Here is a 24,878-nt window from a genome sequence, read left to right on the forward strand (position 1 = left end):
ATATCGGACGAGGAAATCTAGAATATCCACCAATGTCTTAGGAGTCTGCAATCGGAACATGAATTTTGTCTATGTCCTTAGCGGTTGGGAAGGATCGGCATCTGATTCAAGGGTACTTAGGGATGCTATTACTCGACGTAATGGCTTGAAAATACCTATTGGTATGTCTAGAGTAATCTTTTGAAAAGAATAATAACTATTGTTTATGAGAATTACAATGTATTTCTTATATTTTTTCATCCTTTCGTTTTAGGGTGTTATTACTTAGTGGATGCTGGCTATACCAATGGGAGAGGATTTTTATCTCCTTATAGAAATGTTCGCTATCATGTGAATGAGTGGGTTCAAGGTCATCGGGCACCACAAAATCGTCTAGAGTTATTTAATAAGAAGCATTCTTCGGCTAGAAATGTGATTGAGCGGTGCTTTGGGTTGCTTAAGAAAAGATGGGCAATTCTACGAAGTCCCTCGTTCTATCCTATTAGGGTTCAAAGCCACATTATTATTGCTTGTTGTTTGTTACAAAATTTTATTCGTATGAACATGGATGTTGATCCCGAAGAAGATGCAACTCTTTTGCCAGAACACATACCGGTAGGAGATGATACTATTGTTGATGAAGCTGACACTATTGATGTTGTGGAAAGTAGCCATGAGTGGACTCAATGGCGTGAGGACCTAGCAACCGAGATGTGGGAAATATGGAGAGGAGAACGTGGCGCGTAAAGTTTTTATGCTTTGCTAGTTTTTTTATGTTTGCAATTGTCCTAGACTATAGATTATTGTATTTGAATTCATTTGAGCTTTTTTCTTTATGCAATATGTATTTGCCAACTCGGATTCATAATTTGTATTCTAATTAAACATATAATTAGACAAGGGTTTGTTTTAATTGTTTCAAAAAGATGTCAAAATTCTAGAAAAGTATTGAAATCTTTGAAGATGTTAATATTGTGCTACTGATTATTTTAATTGTACTGCACTTATAATTTCGAGGTAGTACTTTTCTGCACTAAATTTGCTAGTAGGTTTTACTTTGCTGTAAGTAATTCTAAAGCTAATTCTAATACCATTGAACTCTAATTTTGATAGTAATTATGCTGCCATGGTTTACTTTATTTGTTATTGTGCATAAAGATTAGCTAGCAGCAAATGGCCTCCACACCCCGCCAATGGACTGAACAAGAAACTGAACAATTTGTGGCGTTCACGGAGGAATTGGTTGTTGAAGGCAAGAGGGCAGATGCCGGTCAATTTAAGCCAGGGGCATTTCAAAAACTGGCGGACAAGATGAATGAGAAGTTTCCTGGATGTGGTCTCACTGTGAAGCACATCAGAAACAAACACAAGCGCCTGAAAGAAAAATATATGTTTGTGGCTGAGATGTTGGGTTGTAGTGGTTTTGGGTGGAATTCTGAAAAGATGTGTGTTGAAGTGGATAGTAAACAAGTATTGGAAGCTTGGGGAAAGGTGAGATAGTAATTTTTACGCATTTAATCATTCTTCTTAGCAAGAACTTTTTAATTTTCATGTAATTGGATGCTTTGTTTTATGTTGTACAGGGTCGCAATGTTACACTCTACACTCCAGGCAAGCCATTTCCGTTGTTTGAACGTCTTGGGGGTATTTTTGGCAAGGATAGAGCTACTGGTCTTGATGCATGTAGTGGAAAAGATGCTGAAGAAGATGTCACACCGGGCTCTACATTTGCTGCGGCCACAGCTGGTGGCTTGGGTTTAGCTGGAGATGATGTTGACATGGAGGACTTAGCAGCTGCCGAGAGCGAACTACCCAATACCTTTTCAACCTCGTTTGCCTCTTCAAGTGAGAAAAATCAAGGACGTCACACTGCAACTAAGAAAAACAATGATGCTGCAGTCCTATCAAACTTAGCTGAAACTTTTAAAGCTGCGGTTGAGGATCAAGGAAAGCATGTGCAGGTTCTAGCCAATGCAATGTCTGGTGTTAATGAGCAAGTGAATCTTGGCCGAACGCTAAAGAGTCTTGGTTTTAACACAATGGAGATCGTGCAAATTGCAAAGAAATTTGTGCAGAATCCAGAATTGAAGGCAACCTTTTGGAGTTTGGACGAAGAAAAGGCAGCATTCGCACGAGATATAATGGAAAACTTTTAGCTATTGTTGGGTGTCGTTGGTGGTCTTAGTTGTTAGCATATTATGGTCTCTTTTGCTAAAACTTATTAGACTTTTTCAGTCTTATGTTGTGCAATCCTACCAAAAGACTTATTGAATTCTGCATTATGTATATTAGGTTTCTGCACTTAAGTTATTTATCAGGTGAGTGTGTGCAACTTTGCACTTAAATTTGTGCAAAACTGCAAAATTCTATTGAATTCTGCATTATCTATGTTAATCTTCTGCACTTAATCTATTTATCAGGTGAATATTAATTGTATTGTGTAATATTGTCTCAAAAATTTATGCACTTCCACAGATTTGGAATGAAAAATTGCTTACAACTTGTGTTTTCTTAATCCTGTGTTGATGTTTATAACCTGAATTCTTAATTTCTGCACTGACATATTTGTGCAAATCATTCAAGATATAACTCCAAACACTGTTGGTAAAAAAAGGAACAATGCAAACCAAAGTAAACATCAAAGAAACAACTTTTCATTGAATTTTCAATTCATATAATTTCATTACAAAAGAAGGACCCAGCAATCGTATATTTGCTAAAGCTAAACACAAATTACTCTTATGCTATTGTTTGTCATGATCCATTGTAAAAATACAAAGCCAAATATGACAAAAGAAAAATACAACTTTCAAAGTCTATTAATATCCCAACAGCCATCATAAGATACTAGCGCTTTGTCTTCTCCTCTTGTAGCTTTATTCCTTGAGATTTTCTTTCTTTGTATGCTCCTTATGCATTCAAAAAGTCTATTTCCTTGAAGTGACCTATGCAGAGAGAAAGATAGTCATAACACGATAATGATGATGAAAATAATCCCCTCAGTTTCGGGGTTAATCATTAAGACACAGAAAATACAAATCAATTGATCATATCTATGCTAATAACTACAATAATTCCTTAGCCAGAATACTCACAATGTAGCCACTTGAAGAAATCCAATATTATAGGGAATCTCTCCAGAAATCTGATTATATGAGATGTCCCTGAAAATTCAATGATAACATATAGTAACACTGCAAAACTAGAGAAAAGAAATACAGACATTGAAAGCACCAGAAAATTTACATACAATATTTCAAAACTTGTACAGTTCCCAATGCTGTCAGGTATAGTTCCAGTCAAGTTATTGCCTCTTACATCACTGGGAAGTCAAGGAGAATAATAAAGGATAAGAAAGGTCAAAACTTAAAAACCAAAGGAAGAACATAGGATACAACAAAGAGAAGCCTAAGGTGTATGCAAAGGGGTACTTACAAATACCACAGACCAGTTAATTGACAGATATCATGGGACAAAGTTCCAGTCAACATGTTCCCTCGCAATCCACTTTACCATTGCATAATCAAAATTAACCGTTTGGAGATTAGTGCAAACACCAGGAAACATCCATCCATAAATGAAAATTATACAAAGAAAGGAGAATACACACAGGTACTGCAAGACTTCATTCCAATAGAGTAGTCTAGGTATCTCTCCAATGAGCTTGTTTTGTGCAAGATCGCTGCAAATGAGAGAATGCAATTATTAGAATGCATTCACGAATAAAAGGACTTGCAATGGAACATGAAATACAGAAAATCAGAAATATCCGAAGAAAGATTACCACCAAGATTAATGCACATTTGAATTTGATTGAAATACATGGCATAACCCCAAGCTCATAAAAATTTACATTTAAATAAACTTACAGGGTTTTCAGGTTTGGGATTTGGGATAAAGTTGTGGGAATGGGACCAGTCAACTGATTCCTCTTCAAATTCCTGCATTTGCCAACAAAACATAAAACTCTCCTATCCACATGAAACAAGACAAACTTAAAAATAATATACTGTTTTAAAACTTACAAAAACTCAAGCTGTTTCAGCTTTGATATGGACAAAGGTAAATCACCATATAGCTGATTGTCAGACAAATCCCTTCAATTTCATCACGTAAGTAATCGTATCAGGAGTTATAATATAGATAAAACAATTAACTGAATTAGAGAACAACAACATGCAAACAAGGCAAAGTACTAGAAAGCACGTACATATGAGTAAGATCAGCACAGTTCCCAATTTCATCTGGTATTTGACCGGATAATTTGTCCCCCTGCAGGTCTCTGTGATTGTAACATAGAATTCAGATTGAATACTTATGCAAAGGATATACTCAACCTGAATTTTCATATCAGTTGAAGGCTAAAATAACCAAACATATTAATTCAGTTTTAATTTATGCAGGCAAATATCTGAAAATATTAAAAGAAGTATAGAAAAACTATTAATAATTTTATCACTAATTAGTCTTTGAACACTATTAATAATTTTGTCACTAATTCACTTTCATGGGACCAAAAACTCATCATATGCTCTGTAGAAAATAACAAAAAAACATTCATACCAATACAGAGAAAGAGAGTGGCACCTCTGGAGTATTTCGACGGTAACGAATAAAACCAGATATCAACACACGGCGCTCTCCATCGATGAGCAATACTCTGTGAGCAACGCCGGCTAAATGGACCTGCAAATAATGACCCAACAATTAAGAAGAAGAACAAGGAGAAGAAGGAGAAGACGAAGAAGAAGAAGAAAGAGAAGAAGAAGAAGAAGAAGGAGAAGAAGAGGAATCGCACAGAGATTCACCTCGAAGAAGAAGAACCACACAAAGATCCTCCCAGAAAAGATCCACCCATCGGCGAAGAAGGAGGAGGCTAGAAGAGAGATTTTTGGGGGTAGGGGTAAGGGGAGAGAAACCCTCGAAACAATTTGCAACTTCCTGAAGTAGTTTTTGTTTTCTAATTTTTTTTATTTTTATTTTAAATTACAAGGACAAAATAGTCTTTTATTAATTATGTAGTGTCTTGTTCTTTAAAACAAACACAATATTAGACACTCTCCTAATGTCATGTCTATTTATATCCAAACACCATACACAAATACAAATATTTTATGTCTATGTCTCAAGTGTCTATGTCTCAATGTCTATGTCTTAATACATACACAAACCAAACGCAGCCTACAAGAACACGAACACTCTATCAAGGGAATGGCAACGATCTTTTTTAAATTTGTGCGTGGAGTAAATTGTAAAATTAGCTTTTTAAAAGATTATTTGTCTTTTAAAATGCTCTTTGAAAATTTTTTTAATTAAATTTATTTTTTAAAATTAATTTTTTTTAGAGTTCATCTATAGAGGCACATATTAAAATTATAAAATAAAAAAGTTTTTTTTTTGAAAAATATAAAAAATTTAAGAAAAAATCATAAATTGATCTTTAATTTTTTTATTAGCAGATATTTAAGTTTTTGAAGATTTAAAAATACATTTAAGTTTTTGACATCTTCAAAATTTAAACATATCGATCCCTGAGTCTAATTTGTCTCATTTTAAAAACTTTTTACATGTACATTTGTATCAATTAGGTAACTACAATAGGAATCATATTTGATTTTTTCGTTGGGTATGACAGACCCAAATGAATATAAGAGATCGATATATCCAAACTTTGAAAATGATAGAGACTTAAATGTATTTTTAAATTCTCAAAACTTAAATGTTCGCGAATCAAAAGGTCAATGATCTATTTATCATTTTCTCATTTAAATTTTCAATACATTTAATTTGTAGCCATTAAATAAAAATATTTAAAACTTTTTATTATTGATAAATTTATCATATCTCTTTAAGACATATATTAGCTAAATCTTTTTTGTATGGGTGACCTGATTACTTTCTTCTATTGCTGTTATATCTTGTTATTTTTCTTTTGTAGTGTATTACTTAATCATGATCATAATACATGCAGCAGGTTTAATTTGCATTTTGTTGATTGGATGTCACTAAAGCAATTTTTGTCTTGAGCCTTCGTTTTTGTCTCGAGGAATATTGGCCTATATCTTGTTATTTTTCTTAGAAGAAATTATAATTAAATTAAACTTAAATATTCATAAAATTTTATTTAATTATTTTTATTAAAAAATAATTTTTTAAAAACAAAATCTTTAATATAATATGTTGACTCAATAACTAATTATTTAATTTCTAAAAATCTGGGGTGTTATATCTTGGCTCCAACAGTGGCTTGTCGTGGCCGTTCTTCATATGTGTGTGTGTCTCCTCTTTATATTTTTACTCTATCGTTCCAATATGTATCTCGATGACACTCTATTTACTCGTTCAAAGCTTAACACGCTTAGGGAGCGACGGCACAATATTCCTCTTGACTAAGTATTGGCATTTCACTTGGGCTGCTACCGAGTTATATGTAACCGCAAATTTGTTGAATGTTGAGTTGGAAACTTGTTCTACAATTTCGTATATCGAATAGCCTAGAGCAGAGTTCGTTGATCTTGTGATGCAATTCATCTTACCTCTGAATTGTGTTTGGACTTTCCTGAACTTCTGGTAAATGTACACCTGTTGAAACTGAGCTTCTATTGAGGATTTTGTTGCACACGGTATGACAGTGTGAAAATCTGCAGTATCCGATTCTCTCTCTCTTTGCTCCCTGCTTTCGAGGCAATTATCGTATTGTTTGACGAATTGGATAAGTGAGATATTCCGCATAATGAACTTGTTAAAAAACACATGCATGCTCTCACTCTTTTGTGTGCTTCTCATCCCGGTCCAAAAGTGGTGATCGAGATAAATTGAAATCCATATATGACAACCTTCGTAAAGCTCTACAAAAAATACCTAAATCAGACTATAATACACCCAAAAACATGCAATTTACACATTTGCTGCAGATTTTAAAAGACATTACCTGAAAGTCACTTGTTGTCCACAAGACCATACTTCGTTATAAAATCATTCCAATTCCTATCAAATGATTTTTTGGTATGAGAGTTCCAAACAACATGGCTCATTTCTTGTTCAATTTTTAGGTGTACCTAGTAGCTGTTTAATTTGCTTGGAATATTCTTAATGATGCTCTAAATACACCAACGGTAAATTATTGTGGGCATACAAGTCTCGATAGCTCTTTGCATTGATGCGCATTGATCGGTGAGAATCCTTTTTGGAGCATTTCGTCCCATGCAACGAAGCCAACATTCAAATAACCATTTGAATGATTAAATATCTTCATTTTTCATCAAAGCACATCCCAAAAGCGATGACTGACCATGGTGATTCATCTCGACAAAAGAATAAAAAACTAGATTATACCTGAAACAGATTACGACAAAGCAGAATTAAAATCGTTAAATACACCCAAATAATAACTGTCTATACCAAAAAACATGCAATATACACCTCTGCAGCAGATTTATAAAATAACATTAATTCAACATCATAAACCAGAACAACATATTACCTGTTTGCATTGTAGGTGGTGTTGAATGAAATAATATCTTCAAAATACTCACAGGCAGCCCTGCTCCTTGCGTCCGTCCAAAAAGCAAGCTTAATCGACTGATCGTCTTCAAGTTCGAGCTCGAAAAAGAAATTCTGATTCTTCTCTTTCATTCTTAATAAGTATTTTCCGAATTCTTTTGCACTCTCTAGTTTCGAAATATTTCGCACTTCTCTCGTAGTGTAATTTCTCGCATCTTTTTTTATAAAATTTAACTCGCAGTGACCCCCGAGTACTGCCACAAATGATTGGTAAGTTTTGTTTAGTCTAATACCGACTTTCTCGTTATTCTCTATTGTACGACGCACGGACATACTTAGTTCCTTGTGCTGTTTAAGCATCTCAGCTTGATTTGCACAACAAAGATGTGAATGATGCAACACAACCTTGGAAATGATCCAAACATCGATGTCCTTTAATATGTGTATATAAATTCTTGCAGGACAATTTAATCCTGCTGAGAGGTTTGTCTTCTCTGTTGGAGATATTTGCGATTTCCATTTTTCCTTTCTGCTATATGTAATCAATTGATTCTTAATTTCATTTCTCTTCTTATTTGTACTCCGAACTCTTGTAGAAAAATCTCAGCTTTCGAATAATCCTTATATAATTTTGCAACATCTTCAAGGGTGTTAAAAGTCATCCCAACTTTGAGAACAAACTGTTCATCAACATCACAGAGTGGCTGCAAAATACACCAAAAAAGTCCAAAATACACCATATTAAAACAGGCATAAACTATAGAATGCAAATACAACTATAAAACCATTATAAAAAATAACAAAAATCAGATTAATGAATCATCGTCAAATAGAAACTAAAACAATTCAACTAAAAGAATAAGATAATTCACCCTCAATTAAATGAAAAGTCATAAATTGTAAATACACCCAAACTTTCTTAAGGTACACCCAAATATTCCTGATTTACACCCGAAAGTCTGACATAAAATGCAGAAAATTCATCAGAACTGGTACGTTACATTCAATTCAAACAACAAACAGTGAATAGCAAATTTTATAGGCAAGGTTCACAATATTATTCGGCTCCACAATCATAAACTACTAATAAAAATATTAACTGGAATTAAACCTCACCTCAGAAACTTCATTGGATTTAAATTCAAAATCCATTTCGCTCTGGTTTTGCTGACAATCTGAAGTTGAATCATCCATTATATTCAAAACGATTTCAGAGCTTGATTTCAGAAACAATGAAAATCGAGAAAAAGGAAGAAAGAAAATACAAAGAGAAACACACGTAAACGACGAGGAGAATGCAAAGAGAAACACATGAAAGAGATCGAAGAGAAAAGGCAAGAAAACGCAGAAGAAATTTGAAAAATGAAATGAAATCCTTTTGAAAATGGAAGTTATATATTCTCGCACGTTGATTGAAAAATCTGTTAAGAAACGCGTGGACTAAACGTGCCAGAAAAGGCACATTTTAGGTATAAATGAATATATGAATTTGTAAGACGTGTATAACAAAAACACTTGTATGTGGAGATTAATTCTTTGTACTATTAGAATTTAGAATTTAAGATTTAGAATTTAGAATTAGTCAAATATTAATAAAAAATAATAGATTTTATTAGTAATATAACTTAATTTATTTTTTATTGTTAAATATAAAAATACTATTTTAAGTTTTGATTAATTCTATTAAGGGTGCACATGAGTCGGGTGAAATCAAGTTCACCATGACCCGAATCCGACCCTAAATAATGATCGGGTATACTTTTAAGATCCTTATCCGATTCTAGACCTAGTAAAATCATACTAGTTTCGGGCCACACTAAAACTTGGGTGAAATCCGAGTCTTGATAAATGTTATGTAATAAAATTATGATGCACTCATTTATAAAGAAGAAAAAATACTTGTTGCAAAAAAGTTGATAACCATATTTAAACTTAAATTTGTTCATAAATTCTAATTTCATATTTTTTTTATTTATTTTCTAATTCAACAAATGTGATTAAAAACAAACAATAATCTTATAATTAATATAACATAATAATAAAATTAATTTAAAACATATATATCTTTTTAGTAACCCTAAGATGCACATGGAATAGGTGAAACTAGGTTTGCCTTAATTTGAACCCAATTCTAAATAATGATCCCAATTCTAAATAATGATCGAATCTATTTTAAAATCCGTACCCAATTCTATACCCAATAAAATCACACTAAAATCTTCCAACTAGCCGGCTCATGTGTATCGCTAAATTCCACTATCTCCTCCCACTCCTTCCTTTTAGTGTTTTACATGCTACACAACTTTCAAATGGGAGAAAGTTGATTAAACCTTAACCTGAAATATTTGATGAGTCATATTTGACGTGACAAGGCACTGGCAAGGAAGAAAGAAAGATAGTTGCTTGAAAAATATATTCAATAATTCATAGCAGATGAAGATGAGATAGGTTTTTCACACTTTACCAAAATCTCAATGCACATCAACGATCTCAGTCTCAACACATACACACTGCCACACTGGTTTGCATTTTACACTCAAACAACTTTTTCATATACTTGCATCCCACTACGACTTTTCATTTCAATATATCAATGACTTTGAATGTAATTGAAGAACATTATTTAATCCTTAGTAATTGTTTCTGTTAGGGGAGCGCAGAGATCTTATTAAGGAAATGGACAAAATTTCTGATCTGCCAAAGATAATCCTGCATGACATTCTTTCAAGGTTGCCTTACGAAGATGCTGCAAGGACCAGTGTTTTGTCCAAGGCTTGGCATGAAACATGGTCCTCATTCCCCATCTTGGTCTTCCACGGCTCTCGATGCGTGCGCGTGCACTTGAAGGATAGAAAAGATCCCCTGAAGATACAAGACAACAGGATAGAAAAGTAGTAGTATTCAGGTGCTAAAGCTTGAACTTGAACTTGCTGACTGTTTCTTTGGATGTGAGTTTGACTCACACGCGGTTGATAATTATTACTACTTGCCACCAGATGTACTGAAAGCCAAGTCATTAACTGAATTAGTGTTGTCAGGGAAGATTAGAGCAGACAAATTGATTGTAAATCACAGAATTAGGTTCCCTATGTTGCGGATATTGTCCTTAGTTGGTGTTTATTTGGGACATGAACAAGCGCTTGAAGATCTCATTTCTGGTTGTCCTATGATTGAGGAATTAATATTGGAGCACTGTGTTGGATTGGAAAATGTAAAAGTACATGATTTGCCTAAGCTAAAGTCTGCTAAGTTTTCTGGATTTCGTGAAATTCATGTTGATGTGCCGAGTCTAGAGAATCTTCAACTCGGTAATGAAAAATTAGAGTTCCCTTGTGATATCAGTATAGACAAGTGCAGAAATTTGAAGGTGTTTATTTTAGAGGCTGTGAGTTCTGTTTTTGTCTCTAACCAATGGTTGCGTGAACTTTTTGACAAGTTTCCTTTCCTTGAGAGGTTGGAATTAAGTGGTTGTGTTACATCTGAGAGCCTAATGATCTCCAGTTCTCGGCTCAAGGTTTTGTCCTTCGAGGCTTGCTTAGAGTTGAAGGAAGCTAAGATCGATGCGCCAAATTTAGAGTCATGTAGATATTCTGGACAATTCAGCCACATGCCAGCAGCTATATCTTTTGAGAATTGTTCAAATCAGGTTGATTTTGATGTTGACTTCGCAATACAATTTCGTATGGATTTGAAAAGGCTTAGGGCATTTTTCCAGAACGTAGCACCAAGAAATGTTTTGGTATCCTTGTATCTTGGAATCATGAAAGGTTCATCTGTAAGTGTACATTACCAAATTCTGTTTTAGTTGCTAAAATAAAACTTTACATGGGAACTTTGATGTCATTTGTGTTGGAATTGTATTTTTGATGAGCAGATTTTGTTCAATGAAGATGTACTACAAAATGTTCAAGTCCCTTTGCCAAGGATCAACCAATTGAGGTTATCGGTAACTGAAGAAACTGAAGAGTTGTGTGCGCTTCTTATAAATGATTTGTTTTGGAGCTTCCGTCCTGCTATTATTTCTTTGAACGTGAAACTCTGCAGCAGAATATTCCTTAAGGTTTGTCATTGATTCATTGCCCCTTAACTCCTGATTTGATTGTCCAATGCATGATCAATTTTTTCAGTGGTTTGATTCGTGAAAAAATAAAAATCATGTGAAAGATAATAAAGGAGAAAATTCCCAATCTCCTCCCCTTCAAAATGCTAAAATGACATTTTCCTCCTCTCTATTTTATAAATGTACATTTCCCTCACTTCTAACTTTTAAAAAACCTCTTCTTTAATTTATTTTAAATTTTTTGTGTTAACTAATATTAACTTTATCAATTTTTTAAGAAAAATTAAATTATTTTTTGAAAATATACCCTTTAGCAAAAATTTTATTTTTTATCATTAAATTTTACTTATATCATTTAATAAATTATTTTTTTATTGATTAAATTGTATTTTTACTAAAATGCTTTTAAAAAAATTAATAATTAAATTATGAAGTTGATTCGAATTACCTGCATTTCATGTTCGAATCATATTGATTCGAATTACATTAAAATGGTCATCGGTGGAATGCTGAAAAAAATTTCATTTTGGCTGATTTGGGTAAAAAATATCTCCGCCTGATTTATTTGGGTTTTTTGCCCTTAAAATAATATATATTAATATCAAAAAATTAATAGTAAAATATAAAAAAATTGTTAACAAAAATTTTGATAAAATTATAATTTAATAATTAAAAAATTATTGAAGGGTATTTTAGAAAAAAATATTATAATTATTAAATATTTTTAAAAATACAATTTAATCAATAAAAGAATAAGTTATTAAAGGGTATTTTGGTAAACAAAATTTAATAATAAAAAAATAAAATTTTTTCTAATGGGTAGTTTTTTAAAAAATAATTTATTTTTTCTTAAAAAATGGATAAAGTTAACATTAGTTAACACAAAAACTTTAAAATGGATTAAAGATGAGATTTTTTAAAAGTTAGAAAGGAGAAAAATGTACATTTATAAAATAGAGAGGAGAAGAATGTCATTTTAGCATCTCGCACGAAAGGAGAGTGAAATTTTCTCATAATAAAAAGGTTAAAGTAGCCTTCTAAAGATTTACTAACTTCACAAAATTGATAAATTGTTAAATAGTTTTGTTTTTGTTACATATAAAAGACTGACATGATACTATCGTATTTGCCAATTTTTTAAATCTAAAGGATTTTTTTGTGATTTTAGTTATTAGTTCTGAATCTTTCAGTTTCGGTAGTTTGAAAATGTTTGATAACTCTATTTTCTGAGTGCTATTGTGTTAATTTACTATAAATCAATACATATTAAAATAATGAAAAAGTTTATGAACCAATTCTATATGCGGTAAAGTAGCCAACTTTTTAAAAAAATCTGATTTTTAACTTTTAAAATTAGTTTTACGCTTAAAAAACACGTACCCTCCCGCTCTCTTCACCTCTCTAATTCTAGTTGTGAATTGGCCAAATCAATAACAGCTACTATTGGAGAAGCTAAGGTGCAACAACGAGGAAGAGAGATGCTGCAGTTCAAGTCAAATGAAATGTTGGTGGCATGATTTGAAAGATGTCAAAGTCAGAAGCTCTCCTAAAAAATATGAGAACCTCAGTGATTGTGAAGAACTCTTGGATTCATTGCCAATAAATTTTTCTTCCCCGAATCTGCAGCTTAACTTTGAGTTAGAGTGGGACTCATTACAGTAAGAAAACTTAAAATATAAAATTACAACTGCAATTTGTTATGTCCTTTTTGTTTTCTTGCCTTCTTTGTGTTAAACTGTGGATGAACCAGTTGAAAGTAATTGACTAATTGATATGTTCTGCTTTAACATTCAGCATAAAAAATAAGTTATTATAAAAAATAAGTTATTTCACCCAATTTTAACATTTTATATCAGAATAATCAAGCTTGTTTGTCAAAGATTTTTCATCAAAATAATTAAACTTATAAAAGATTTTATATTAACATAATCAAATTTCTTGTTACAGAATAATCAAATACTTTTTACAGCAGTACATTCGAACTATTTTTTGTAAATAACAAATAAATATTCTTATTTGTTAACTAATTAATGACTGATTTCTGATTTCTAATATCTATGTAGATAATAATTTGAAGTGAATAAATTCTAATCTGAATTTACTTGATAAAATATAGAATTAATTTACATATTTTATAGTTATAATTGTTCATAATTATATAACATAAATTAATTTTTTCTCACTGTAGGTTCAAAAGTTGATGTATAACAATTAAATAAAATTATGGATAACAAAGAAACATTTTATACCATTTAATGTATATAAAATTAGACAATCAAAAAAGAATTTCCCCTCCCTTCTATTGAATTCAATAGAAAAGGATTTCCCTCCCTTCTATTGAATTCAATGGAACAACCTGCCTTGAATATAACGATCTCCAAGGTAAAGTGGTATTATGTGCTTTTTTTTGGAATTTTTTTTAAAAGAAGTACTTTTTAGAAAAGGTGAACAATCAGTACTTTTTAAAAAATAAATACAAAACTTGTAAGGACAAGCACAACTATAATATTTTTCAAAAATATTCTTAACTTTTAAATTGTAAGTATAAATATATATATTTTAATTACGTTATATGTATACTAACATTAGTTATTAGTATAAAATATATATTAAAATACAAAATATATATTGAAAATTAATTAAATAATATATGTATTTATATATAAATACATAGTGACTAATTTTAGTGGCTAATATTAGAGTATAAATAATATTTTTATATTTTTTTTCATTTACTAAATATAAAACTAGGTATTTATATTTAAAAAAACGCTTACTAATAAACTCTTAAAAATAGCTTTTTAATAAGCACACAAATAAACAATAGGTATACTTAGTAAATAATATTTAAAATATAATGACCATAATAATTATAAAATGAGAGAAAATTTTGATTCTGAATGGAGCTTTAGATTTGAATATTTATTATATATTTTAGACTTTTTAATATTTTGAATAAGTATAAACTAATTTAAAAAAAATTCTTGTGTGCTTTTAAAAACTTTTAATTTTTTAAAACTACAAACATATATACACAATCGTTTTTAATTTATCAAGTATAAAAATGATGTATTTACAAGTACAAATATCTTCTCAAAATCCTTTATCAAATCATGCCTTATTTTAATTTATCATATGCTTTAATTTTTAAAAAATTATATTTAAAAATTAATTTTAATAAATTAAAAGTAAGAGTTTTACTGCACCTAACCACCAATCCTTACAAATAATATAATAAATAAGTAAAGAAATATATTAATTAACTCAAATACTTGTCAATAGAAACTATAATAATCCTAGTATATGTTAATAAAATTTAGAGTAAACTACCATTTGTGCCTACGAAAGTTAAAAACGCTGACATATCTACCCATAAAAAAAAGAAATTATCATTTGTACCCATAAAAAATGGTTTTTAATTTTTTATAAGCAAAATTATCTAAATCCTAAAAAATTACTTAAAATTCCTAAATTACCTTTATCTTCACCACCACACCACCTCCTTCACCAAATCACATTTCTAACCATAACCCTCTTTACCCAGCGACCACCATACTTTCCTTTCTAATCTCAAATTCTACCACCATCTCATTTCCTTTATCACTACTATCACCACCACCACCACTATACCTCCATCATCATCTTCTTCACATGCAGCAGCACCAACAACAACAACAACAACAATAGAAAAAGTAGAGAAAAAACGGTTCTTTCTCATTGAACAGCGTCGACGACGATGGTGGCAGTGACACCCACCGGCGCTGTCGCCCTCTCCTCCTTCTCCGATCTCTTGCGCGCTCTCTTCCTTCCAGACCAGCGACAACGACAGCGACCGGACTCAATCAATGCGGCGACAGATGTGACGAAGCTGGTAGCAGCAGGACGCGACGGCGGCGACAGCTCCCCCTTCCTTGGTTCTGGCTCGCATCTCCTCTTTGGGCTCCCTCAACAACGGCGACGATGATGTGATAGCGGCAGCGAGTCCCCACGTTGCCAGTGTGGTCTCGCTCCCCCTCCTCTTCTCTTCTTCTTCCTCGGTGGCTGGGTGAAAAGGGTTAGGGTTAAAAAGGTGATTGGGTGAAGGAGGAGGTGTGGTGGTGAAGATAAGGGATTTTGCAGGTATAAGAGAGTGTGGGGGCAAAGAATCTGAAGATGGTTCTATTGTTGTTGATGATGGTGAAGCCCTTTTTCCGGGTTGAGAATTTGAAGAAGCAGAGAAAGAGAAAAGCAAAAAACACGGAAGAAAAACGAGAGAAAGAGAAAGAGGAAGGAGTTGGCAGAGTTGACGGATTATGACGGCGGCGACGAGCTCAGAAAATAGAAGGAGAGAGAGAGGATGGGTTAGTGGTGGTGGTGGCAATGGTGGAAAAAAGATGAGAACATTGAGAGATAGAGAGAGGAGAGGGGGGGAGGGGAGGAGATGATAGTGGTAGTGGTGGAGATAAAGATAATTTAGGAATTTTATTTAATTTTTTAGGGTTTAGATAATTTTACTTGTAAAAATCATTTTTTATGGATACAAATGATAATTCTTTTTTTTATAGGTAGATATGTCAGCGAATTTAACTTTCGTGGATACAAATGGTAATTTACTCTAAAATCTAATAATATCTTCATCTATTTATATCAACCATACATTAGAAAATTACCACATGCATAGTCAAATCGATCTCTAAACCTGTTAAAGCAAGAAATGTAACTTAAACTTAAATGTGATGATATAATTTAAAGCTATATAATTGTAATTGATGCAATGCTACAAAATTACCTGGTGGTTATTTATTTGCTTGGCTTGGATTTTTATTTTAACCTAAACTCAACTCTTTTGGCGGCAGTACTTCTCTGTCCGGCGGCGGCATCAACGCCGGCCCCAGCATCAACTAATGCATGCTGCATTGAGGATTCATGATTTGATTTCCCAACAATACATTATGAAGATACCCAGGTCCAACTGCAATCAATCGAAGACCTATATGTATCATTGCTTGTGGTTGTTGCATCCCTAATGTTCTACTACTATGACTAAAAGCAGAAAAATTAGCATAATAATTTTGCATATTAGACTGAGACGGTGATGAGTAGTTTTTGATGCCCTCCTAAAGCTTGGCTATTGGAGTATTTCTTGTTGCAAAACTTACACTGTAACAGTCTCTTATTTTGCGGATATTTTTTTTAGTATATGTTAATTACTGAGTTGAAACTTATTTTGATCTCTAAAATTTTTTATTAGCCTCAATTTCGATCTCTAAATTTATAGTTACCCAATTAACATCTTCAAATTAGTGGCGGAGTTTGAAACAAAATTTTGGAGGGACTAGATAGAGAATAATTGTCAAGATATTTTTTATATGGATTCCATTTAAGATAAGCTTGTCTAACCTCGTCTCTCTAATTTGGGTGATATTATCAAATTTGAAGCCGTTTTTTAATATCTCGTTCCAAAAAATTAAGGTCAAAATCATTAGATGCAACTTTTTGAGCTTTTGAAGGTTGTATCTCACTTTCTTTGTGATTCATTAAAGTATAAGAACTATCTACATGTGTTGATATCGTAAAAGTTATATGTTCTCCTTCTTAAATATTAGCCTTCCTCTTAAAAATTCATCAATTTTTTTATTTTTCATGATTATTTTATATAAAAATTTGAATATATATCCTGTAAAATATGTAAAAAAAAAAAAAGTTAGAAGGACAAATGTTAAAATTTATAATATTTATTGAATTTCTTTTATCAATTTATACAAATACAATAATATCAATACTTATTGAATATTCTAATATTTTTTATCATATAAAAAATTAGATTAAATAAACAGTAAAATATAAAATAATATTAAATTAAATAAATTAAAAAACCTAATTTTTTATATTTGAACTCAAAGTAGAGGGAGTGTTGTTTATTGAATAGAGAGCTGCGAAATGCGAATACACTCTAAAAACTATTGTGCAATAAAAGCAAAAAATAAAGATTGAACTTGGATACTTTAAGTCATAGTTAAGTATTTGAGCTAATAAAACTATCTTTTATTTTTGAAAAAAATACTACTAATTTTTTTTATAAAAAGTTTGGGGGCCATTGGCTCCCCTTGTGTTAACTAAGCTCCGCCCCTATCCCAAATATTGGATTGTGTCTCACATTTGTCTCTGTAGCTATTTCCATTAACGGAGATCTAATGTGACACGTTAAGTTGACAGAGTATATCCACGTGGCACCTAACTTGCCAAAATGGATATATAATGAGTGAATGATGTGACAAAAGTTGCAGCCCTCTTTTTCTAAAATAAGATTTTGCTAGACACATCTATTTTGGTAAGTTGGGTACCATGTGGATACATACTCTGTCAACTTAACGTGCCACATTAGATCTCTATTAACAGAGATAGCTACAGAAATAAACGTGAAATACAATCTAATATTTGGAAGTGTTAATTAGATAACTATAAATTTAGGAGTCGAAATTGAGATCGTAAAAAATTTGAGAAGCCAAAATGGTTTCAACTCATTAATTACTATATTAAATTAATAAGACGAGAGACTTACTAAGTTGATGCCTTGAAGTTTTAAATTAGATTATATAGTGACAGGCACGCGCTATGGACATGATATCGAATCTGGCAGAGCACATCCTTCATGAAATTCTTTCAATATTTTGTCCAAGACTTGGAAGAAAACATGTTCTACCTTTCCCATGTTAGTATTCTTTGAACCCGAGGGAAAAAAGAAGAGACCTCCAGGAAATGGTAGATATCATAACAAAACGAAACAACTTCCACAATGAAAAGTTTCTACAACCAAGGCTTATCCATAAAACTCTTTGTCCTACTTTTGAACTTATTTTGTCTCCTCTCATTGATCATAGGATAGACTGGCCTTTTTGAGTAGCTATACTTGGAATTTGAATTCAATAGAGCAAACCCTGCTATTGGTGAATTGTATTGCTTTCCCCCTTATTAGCATTCTTGAATGATTGAATCCAAATCATTATTCATAACTACTCATCCACTAATTATGTTTTCCTGCTTGAAGAGAGTTTATATGGAAGAAGCATAGGTATTGGAACACCTCATTTCTAGCTGCCCTATGATTGGATAATTGTTATGGTGGGTTGAAATGTATAAGAAGATCAAGAGTTTCCAATTTAGAGGTTGATGTTCGTCATGCCCCAAGCCTTGAACACTTTCTTTATGTTCCTACTTCCTACTCTTAACAATAGAACCGCTAATAGGGACACATGTACGTGTTCAAATGTAAAATATCTAGGCTTTCAATTTGATTCTCACAAGCATGTGGTTTCTTTTGAGAAACTGGAATTAACGAAATTGCGTTCTATCTAGAGATATGCATCTTTCCAGTGTGCAACTTAAAGTTTTAAAGATTGCTCGCTGTTCTAATTTGGAGAATGCATGGATTTTAGTACTATTAGTATTTAGTATTTAGGATTTAAGATTTAGAATTTAGAATTAGTCAAATATTAATAAAAAATAATAAATTTTATTGTTAAATATAAAAATACTATTTTAAGTTTTGATTAATTCCACTATCTCCTTTTAGTGTTTTACATGCTACACAACTTTCAAATGGGAGAAAGTTGATTAAACCTTAACCTGAAATATTTGATGAGTCATATTTGACATGACAAGGCACTGGCAAGGAAGAAAGAAAGATAGTTGCTTGAAAAATATATTCAATAATTCATAGCAGATGAAGATCTTGATGAGATAGGTTTTCCACACTTTACCAAAATCTCAATGCACATCAACGATCTCAGTCTCAGCAATTCTTGAACACACTGGTATGCAATTTACACTCAAACAGCTTTTTCATACACTTGCATCCCACTACAACTTTTCATTTCAATATATCAATGACCCTTCTCTTCTATTATGATGAAAGTTATTAGCATAGAATTATTGAATGTAATTGAAGCACATTACGTAATCCTTAGTAATTGTTTCTGTTAGGGGAGCTCAGAGATTTTATTAAGGAGATGGACAAAATTTCTGATCTGCCAAAGATAATCCTCCATGACATTCTTTCAAGATTGCCTTACAAAGATGCTGCAAGGACCAGTGTTTTGTCCAAGGCTTGGCATGAAACATGGTCCTCATTCCCCATCTTGGTCTTCCACGGCTTTGACCAAGGCGTGTTCTTGCGCTTTGAGGATACAAATGATCCCCTGAAGATACAAGATCACAGAAGGAAAGTCAACAACTTCCTCAACTCTGTGGACAGAACACTTGTTAGGTTCCACCACCACAGCTTTGCCATCAAAGAATTTAACCTGAGTATGATGTTCTTCCATCCTCGGTTCATGCCACATCTCGTTGACCGGTGGATGAAGATAGCAGGTGAAAGTGGTAGTATTCAGGTGCTAAAGCTTGAACTTGAACTTGCTGACTGTTTCTTTGGATGTGAGTTTGACTCACGCGCGGTTGATAATTATTACTACTTGCCACCAGATGTACTGAAAGCCAAGTCATTAACTGAATTAGTGTTGTCAGGGAAGATTAGAGCAGACAAATTGATTGTAAATCACAGAATTAGGTTCCCTATGTTGCGGATATTGTCCTTAGTTAATGTTTATTTGGGACATGAACAAGCGCTTGAAGATCTCATTTCTGGTTGTCCTATGATTGAGGACTTAGTATTGGAGCCCTGTGTTGGATTGGAAAATGTAAAAATACATGATTTGCCTAAGCTAAAGTCTGCTAAGTTTTCTGGATTTCGTGAAATTCATGTTGATGTGCCGAGTCTAGAGTATCTTCATCTTGGTAATGACGAATTAGAGTTCCCTTGTGATATCAGTATAGACAAGTGCAGAAATTTGAAGGTGTTTCTTTTAGGGGCTGAGTTCTGTTTTTGTCTCTAACCAATGGTTGCTTGAACTTTTTGACAAGTTTCCTTTCCTTGAGAGGTTGGAATTAAGTGGTTGTGTTACATCTGAGAGCCTAATGATCTCCAGTTCTCGCCTCAAGGTTTTGTCCTTCAAGGCTTGTGTAGAGTTGAAGGAAGCTAGGATCGATGCGCCGAATTTAGAGTCATGTAGATATTCTGGACAATCCAGCCACATGCCAGCAGCTATGTCTTTTGTGAACTGTTCAAATCAGGTGGATTTTGATGTTGTCTTGGCAATAGAATTTCGTATTATGGATTTGAAAAGGCTTAGGGCATTTCTCCAGAACATAGCACCAAGAAATGTTATGGTATCCTTGTATCTTGGAATCATGAAAGGTTCATCTGTAAGTGTACATTACCAAATTCTGTTTTAGTTGCTAAAATAAAACTTTACATGCAGAACTTTGATGTCATTTATGTTGGAATTGTATTTTGGATGAGCAGATTGTGTTCAATGAAGATGTACTACAAAATGTTCAAGTCCCTTTGCCAAGGATCAAACAATTGAGGTTATTGGTAGCTGAAGAAACTGAAGAGTTGTGTGTGCTTCTTATCAATGATTTGTTTTGGAGCTTCCGTCCTGCTATTATTTCTTTGAACCTGAAAGTATGCAGCAGAATATTCCTTAAGGTTTGTCATTGATTCATTGCCCCTTAACTCCTGATTTGATTGTCCAATGCATGATCAATTTTTTCAGTGGTTTGATTCGTGAAAAAACAAAAATCATGTGAAAGATAATAAAAGGGTTAAAGTAGCCTTCTAAAGATTTACTAAGTTGAGAAAATTGATAAATTGTAAAATAGTTTTGTTTTTGTTACATATAAAAGACTGACATGATACTATGTAAGATTATCATCAATTGTATTTGCCAATTTTTAAAATCTAAAGGATTTTTTTGTTATTTTAGTTGTTAGTTCTGAATCTTTCAGTTTCAGTAGCTTGAAAATGTTTGATAACTCTATTCTGAGTGCTATTATGTTAATTTATTATCTAACAATACATATTAAAAAATGAGAAAGTTTATGAACCAATTCTATATGCAGTAAAGTAGCCAACTTTTTAGAAAATTCTGATTTTAAATCTTAAAACTAGTTTTATGTTTAAAAAACACGTATCCTTCCACTCTCTTCACCTCTCTTCTCCTCTTCCTCCTATCTTTTTTTTCTCCTTCTTCTTTCCCTCTGCACTCCCCCTCTCTCCATATTGGTTCTTCTTCTTCTTTTCCGGATCACCTTTTTCAAAGTTTTTGTACAATAATTTTAAATATTTCTTTTTGTTGTGATTTAGATGTGTTCTTCTGTTAGATTAAAAATATTCTTTTATAATGATTTTGAATGTTTTTTTTTATTTAGTTTTAGATGTGTCATTTGTATATTTTGAATGTTTTTTTTAAATAAAAAACATAAAAAAATCAAAACATAAATTTTTTTAATTAAGACGAGCACGACAGAGGGATGACCGATAACAACGTCGGAGAAAAGTGCACGGCGGAGGAAAGCAAACGTACGGCGGAGAGAAACAAAGGCGTGGTGGACGGAAGCGCACACACAGTAGAAAGAAGCGCATACATGGAGGAGGAAAGCGCTGCGAAAGGAGGCGGTTTTTTTAGAAGAAAGATGCGGAGTGGGAAGGGAAGAGATTAGGATTTCAGATAATTTTTTGTTTTTGCTGTGATAATAAAATTGACTTTTTAGAATGAATTACATGTTGTTTTTTATATTTTCTGAACCTCTTTGTAATCCAACGAAATGACGAATAATTGGTTATAATTGGCTAGTTATCTAGAAAGACTATAAAAAGATTTATTTACATCTTCTTAAAGCATATAGGGAAAATTATCACTGTGAATTTTTTTATAAAAAATATATATATATAATTTTGTATGTTCTTATAAAGATGTGTAAAACGTCTTTTTATAAAGATATTTATGTGTCACATTATTATTGAACGTATTATACTGATTAATTTTTAATTTCTCAACAAACTAGAATAAAACCAATTTTTTTATAACAATAACAATAAATTTAATTGTTATTAGATCCGGTCAAACCGATCAATTTATATAACTTATTGGATTATGATTTTTTTTGTTTTCTTTTTAAATAAAAATCAAGGATATATTTATCTTTTTATCAAAAAATTTAATCATGATTCAATTGAGATTGTGTAAATCGATTAGATCAAATCGAGTCTAATAATTATAATACGGATAATTAGGTTTATTATTGTTGCTATAATAAACTGATTTTATTTTGGTTTATAAAAAATAAATTATTAACAGATTTAATAAAATATCTAATAATATCATTACATGTAAACATCTTAAAAAAATATATTTTTAATGTCTTTATCAAAATAATATCTTTACAGTAAAGTAATATAAAGTGAAAAGTTAAAGATCTAATTCTAGTTGTCAATTGGCCAAATCAACAACAGCTATTATTGGAGAAGCTAAGGTGCAACAACGAAGGAGAGGAGTGCAGTTCAAGTCAAATGAAATGTTGGTGGCGTGATTTGAAAGATGTCAAAGTCACAAGCTCTCCTAAGAAATATGAGAACCTCAGTGATTGTGAAGCACTCTTGGATTCATTGCCAATAAATTTTTCTTCCCCCGATCTGCAGCTTAACTTTCAGTTAGAGTGGGACTCATTACGGTAAGACAATATAAAATTATAACTGCAATTTTTTAGGTCGTTTTTATTTTTTATTTTTTTTCTTGCCTTCTTTGTGTTTGAACTGTTGATTCAGTTGAAAGTAATTGATATGTTCTGCTTTAACATTCACATCGAAATTTCATAATGCATGTTGTTTTAACTTTCAACTATAATATAATAGAAAATTTCCTTTAGCATAAAAAATAAATTATTATTAAAAATAATATATATCAGAATAATCAAGCTTGCTTGTCAAACAAAGATTTTTTATCAAAATAATTAAACTTATAAAAGATTTTATATTAAAATAATCAAATATCTTATTCCAGAATAATCAAATACTTTTTACAGCAGTACACTCAAACTATTTTTTGTAAATAATACATAAATATTTTTATTTTTTTGTGACTAATAAATATTATTTATTAACTAACTAATGATTGATTTCTGATTTCTAATATCTATGTAGTATTTTGGGTAGATTACTTAAATAAAATAAATAGCAATTAAAATTATTTAATACAGTTTTCACAAAAAAAATTACCCATATACACTTTTTTATAATTCTATGTAGCGGTTTAAGAAAATAACAAAAACTGCTATAGGCTAGCGTATTTTTCATGCAGTACGTGAATGATCAAAAACGCTATCAGGTGTAGAATTTCTGAAGGAGGTGAAGCAAGTATGCAGCGGTTTATGATAATATGTTTTTCAGTATTACACTATGTAACGGATTATTAACATGTTTATAAAAGGTATATGAGTAATAAGTGTCTTTTTTTTTATGTTGTTTTGGGTATATAGAATTTGTTTTGGTATTTTATTGTATCTTTTATTTGAGTACGCCAAGAACTAATGCATCATTATGATTACATTATGATTAATTTATCGCCATGCACAAAATGAAATTTAAATCTTTAATACGAACTAATGAGTTAATAACTTAATTTTAATTCATGTCATTAATTAAGCTAGATTAGTCTAATTGTTAGCACATGAATTCGTATTGAAGATTTAAATTTCGTCTTGTGTATGGTAATAGATTAGTCATAACGATGGATTAGTTCTTAGCCGATCCGAGTAAAAAATACCGTAAAAAACTAAAACAAATTTTATATACCTAAAATAACGTTAAAAAAAAAAGACATTTGTTGTCTATATACTTTTATAAATGTGTGTATAATTTGCACTACAGAATACAGCAAATTATTCTAAAAAATATATTAACATAAATTGTTGTCGTCTCCTGTGTGATTTAGGCTGGGTTTAGTAAAGCTTTTTCAGGAGGTGCTTGTGCTTTTAAAAAGCACAAGCACGTCATTTTGCGTTTGGTAAATTAAAAAGCTCAAGTGCTTGTGCTTGCGGCTTTTAAAAGTTAGGGGTGCTTTTGAAAGCACCTAGGAGGGAGCTTTTCAAAGCTGGCTTATACTTTTCAAAATTTAAAAGTCTAATATAACCTCATATGTTAACTAATTTTCAAATTTAATGTTTGCATTTATGTCTATTATAGTATTTTTAAATTTTAAAAGCTATTTTACCAAACACAATTGATGTTACTTATGTTTATTAAAAATTGTTTTTGATTTGATTTACCAAACATAAATGCTATAACTTTTAAAAAGACTTCTTTTAAAAGTTAACTTTTATAATAAGCTATTTTTAAAAATAAAAGTTTTACCAAACTAAGCCTTATGCTTGTTTCACCTCCTTCATCTGATCATTCACATGCTGCATGAAAATCTAGCGGTTTATGTTATTTCTCAACTCTAAAAATAAGTGTATATAG

The 24,878-nt window shown here is 31.6% G+C and overlaps 5 protein-coding genes across 10 annotated transcripts in view; 4 read left to right on the plus strand and 1 right to left on the minus strand.

The window, feature by feature from the left end:
* Positions 1-16,485, plus strand: part of LOC107464172 (putative F-box/LRR-repeat protein At3g59160) — a 121,048-nt gene extending 104,563 nt beyond the window's left edge. Inside the window, exons 4-7 of the mRNA XM_052253829.1 lie at positions 10,850-11,257; positions 11,357-11,542; positions 12,980-13,200; positions 16,378-16,485. Coding sequence (XP_052109789.1) covers positions 10,850-11,257; positions 11,357-11,542; positions 12,980-13,200; positions 16,378-16,426 — 864 coding nt within the window. The 3' untranslated portion in view covers positions 16,427-16,485. The remainder of the gene's footprint in view (positions 1-10,849; positions 11,258-11,356; positions 11,543-12,979; positions 13,201-16,377) is intronic.
* Positions 18-924, plus strand: LOC107464125 (protein ALP1-like). Its single transcript, XM_016083033.3, has 2 exons — positions 18-161; positions 254-924. The coding sequence occupies exons 1-2, from the start codon at positions 59-61 to the stop codon at positions 724-726; spliced, it is 576 nt and encodes a 191-aa protein (XP_015938519.1). The 5' UTR covers positions 18-58; the 3' UTR covers positions 727-924.
* LOC110275903 (uncharacterized) lies at positions 1,328-2,375 on the plus strand. Its single transcript, XM_021132313.2, has 2 exons — positions 1,328-1,470; positions 1,563-2,375. Exons 1-2 carry the CDS (start codon positions 1,369-1,371, stop codon positions 2,133-2,135), a joined length of 675 nt encoding a protein of 224 aa, XP_020987972.2. The 5' UTR covers positions 1,328-1,368; the 3' UTR covers positions 2,136-2,375.
* Positions 2,612-4,921, minus strand: LOC107464176 (LRR receptor-like serine/threonine-protein kinase ERL2). 6 transcript variants are annotated; one of them, XM_016083099.3, is made up of 10 exons: positions 4,788-4,921; positions 4,567-4,665; positions 4,190-4,261; positions 4,005-4,076; positions 3,849-3,920; positions 3,590-3,661; positions 3,415-3,486; positions 3,230-3,301; positions 3,075-3,143; positions 2,612-2,924 (listed from the first exon to the last, which is right to left on the minus strand). In XM_016083099.3, coding segments are annotated over exons 3-10 (567 nt in total). In that variant the 5' UTR covers positions 4,192-4,261; positions 4,567-4,665; positions 4,788-4,921; the 3' UTR covers positions 2,612-2,788. The 6 variants fall into 6 exon arrangements, with proteins under 6 accessions (XP_015938585.1, XP_015938587.1, XP_052109797.1 ...); XM_016083101.2 differs by having other exon boundaries at positions 4,543-4,665; XM_052253837.1 differs by having other exon boundaries at positions 4,190-4,316; positions 4,778-4,889.
* Positions 16,486-20,094: 3,609 nt separating the features above from the next.
* LOC127739703 (uncharacterized) lies at positions 20,095-23,096 on the plus strand. Its single transcript, XM_052254143.1, has 4 exons — positions 20,095-20,373; positions 20,441-20,782; positions 20,883-21,068; positions 22,875-23,096. Exons 1-4 carry the CDS (start codon positions 20,095-20,097, stop codon positions 23,094-23,096), a joined length of 1,029 nt encoding a protein of 342 aa, XP_052110103.1.
* The last annotated feature ends 1,782 nt before the right edge of the window (positions 23,097-24,878 follow it).

This window comes from Arachis duranensis, chromosome 9 (assembly GCF_000817695.3).
Source record: "Arachis duranensis cultivar V14167 chromosome 9, aradu.V14167.gnm2.J7QH, whole genome shotgun sequence".
In the NCBI taxonomy this organism is placed as follows: Eukaryota; Viridiplantae; Streptophyta; class Magnoliopsida; order Fabales; family Fabaceae; genus Arachis; species Arachis duranensis.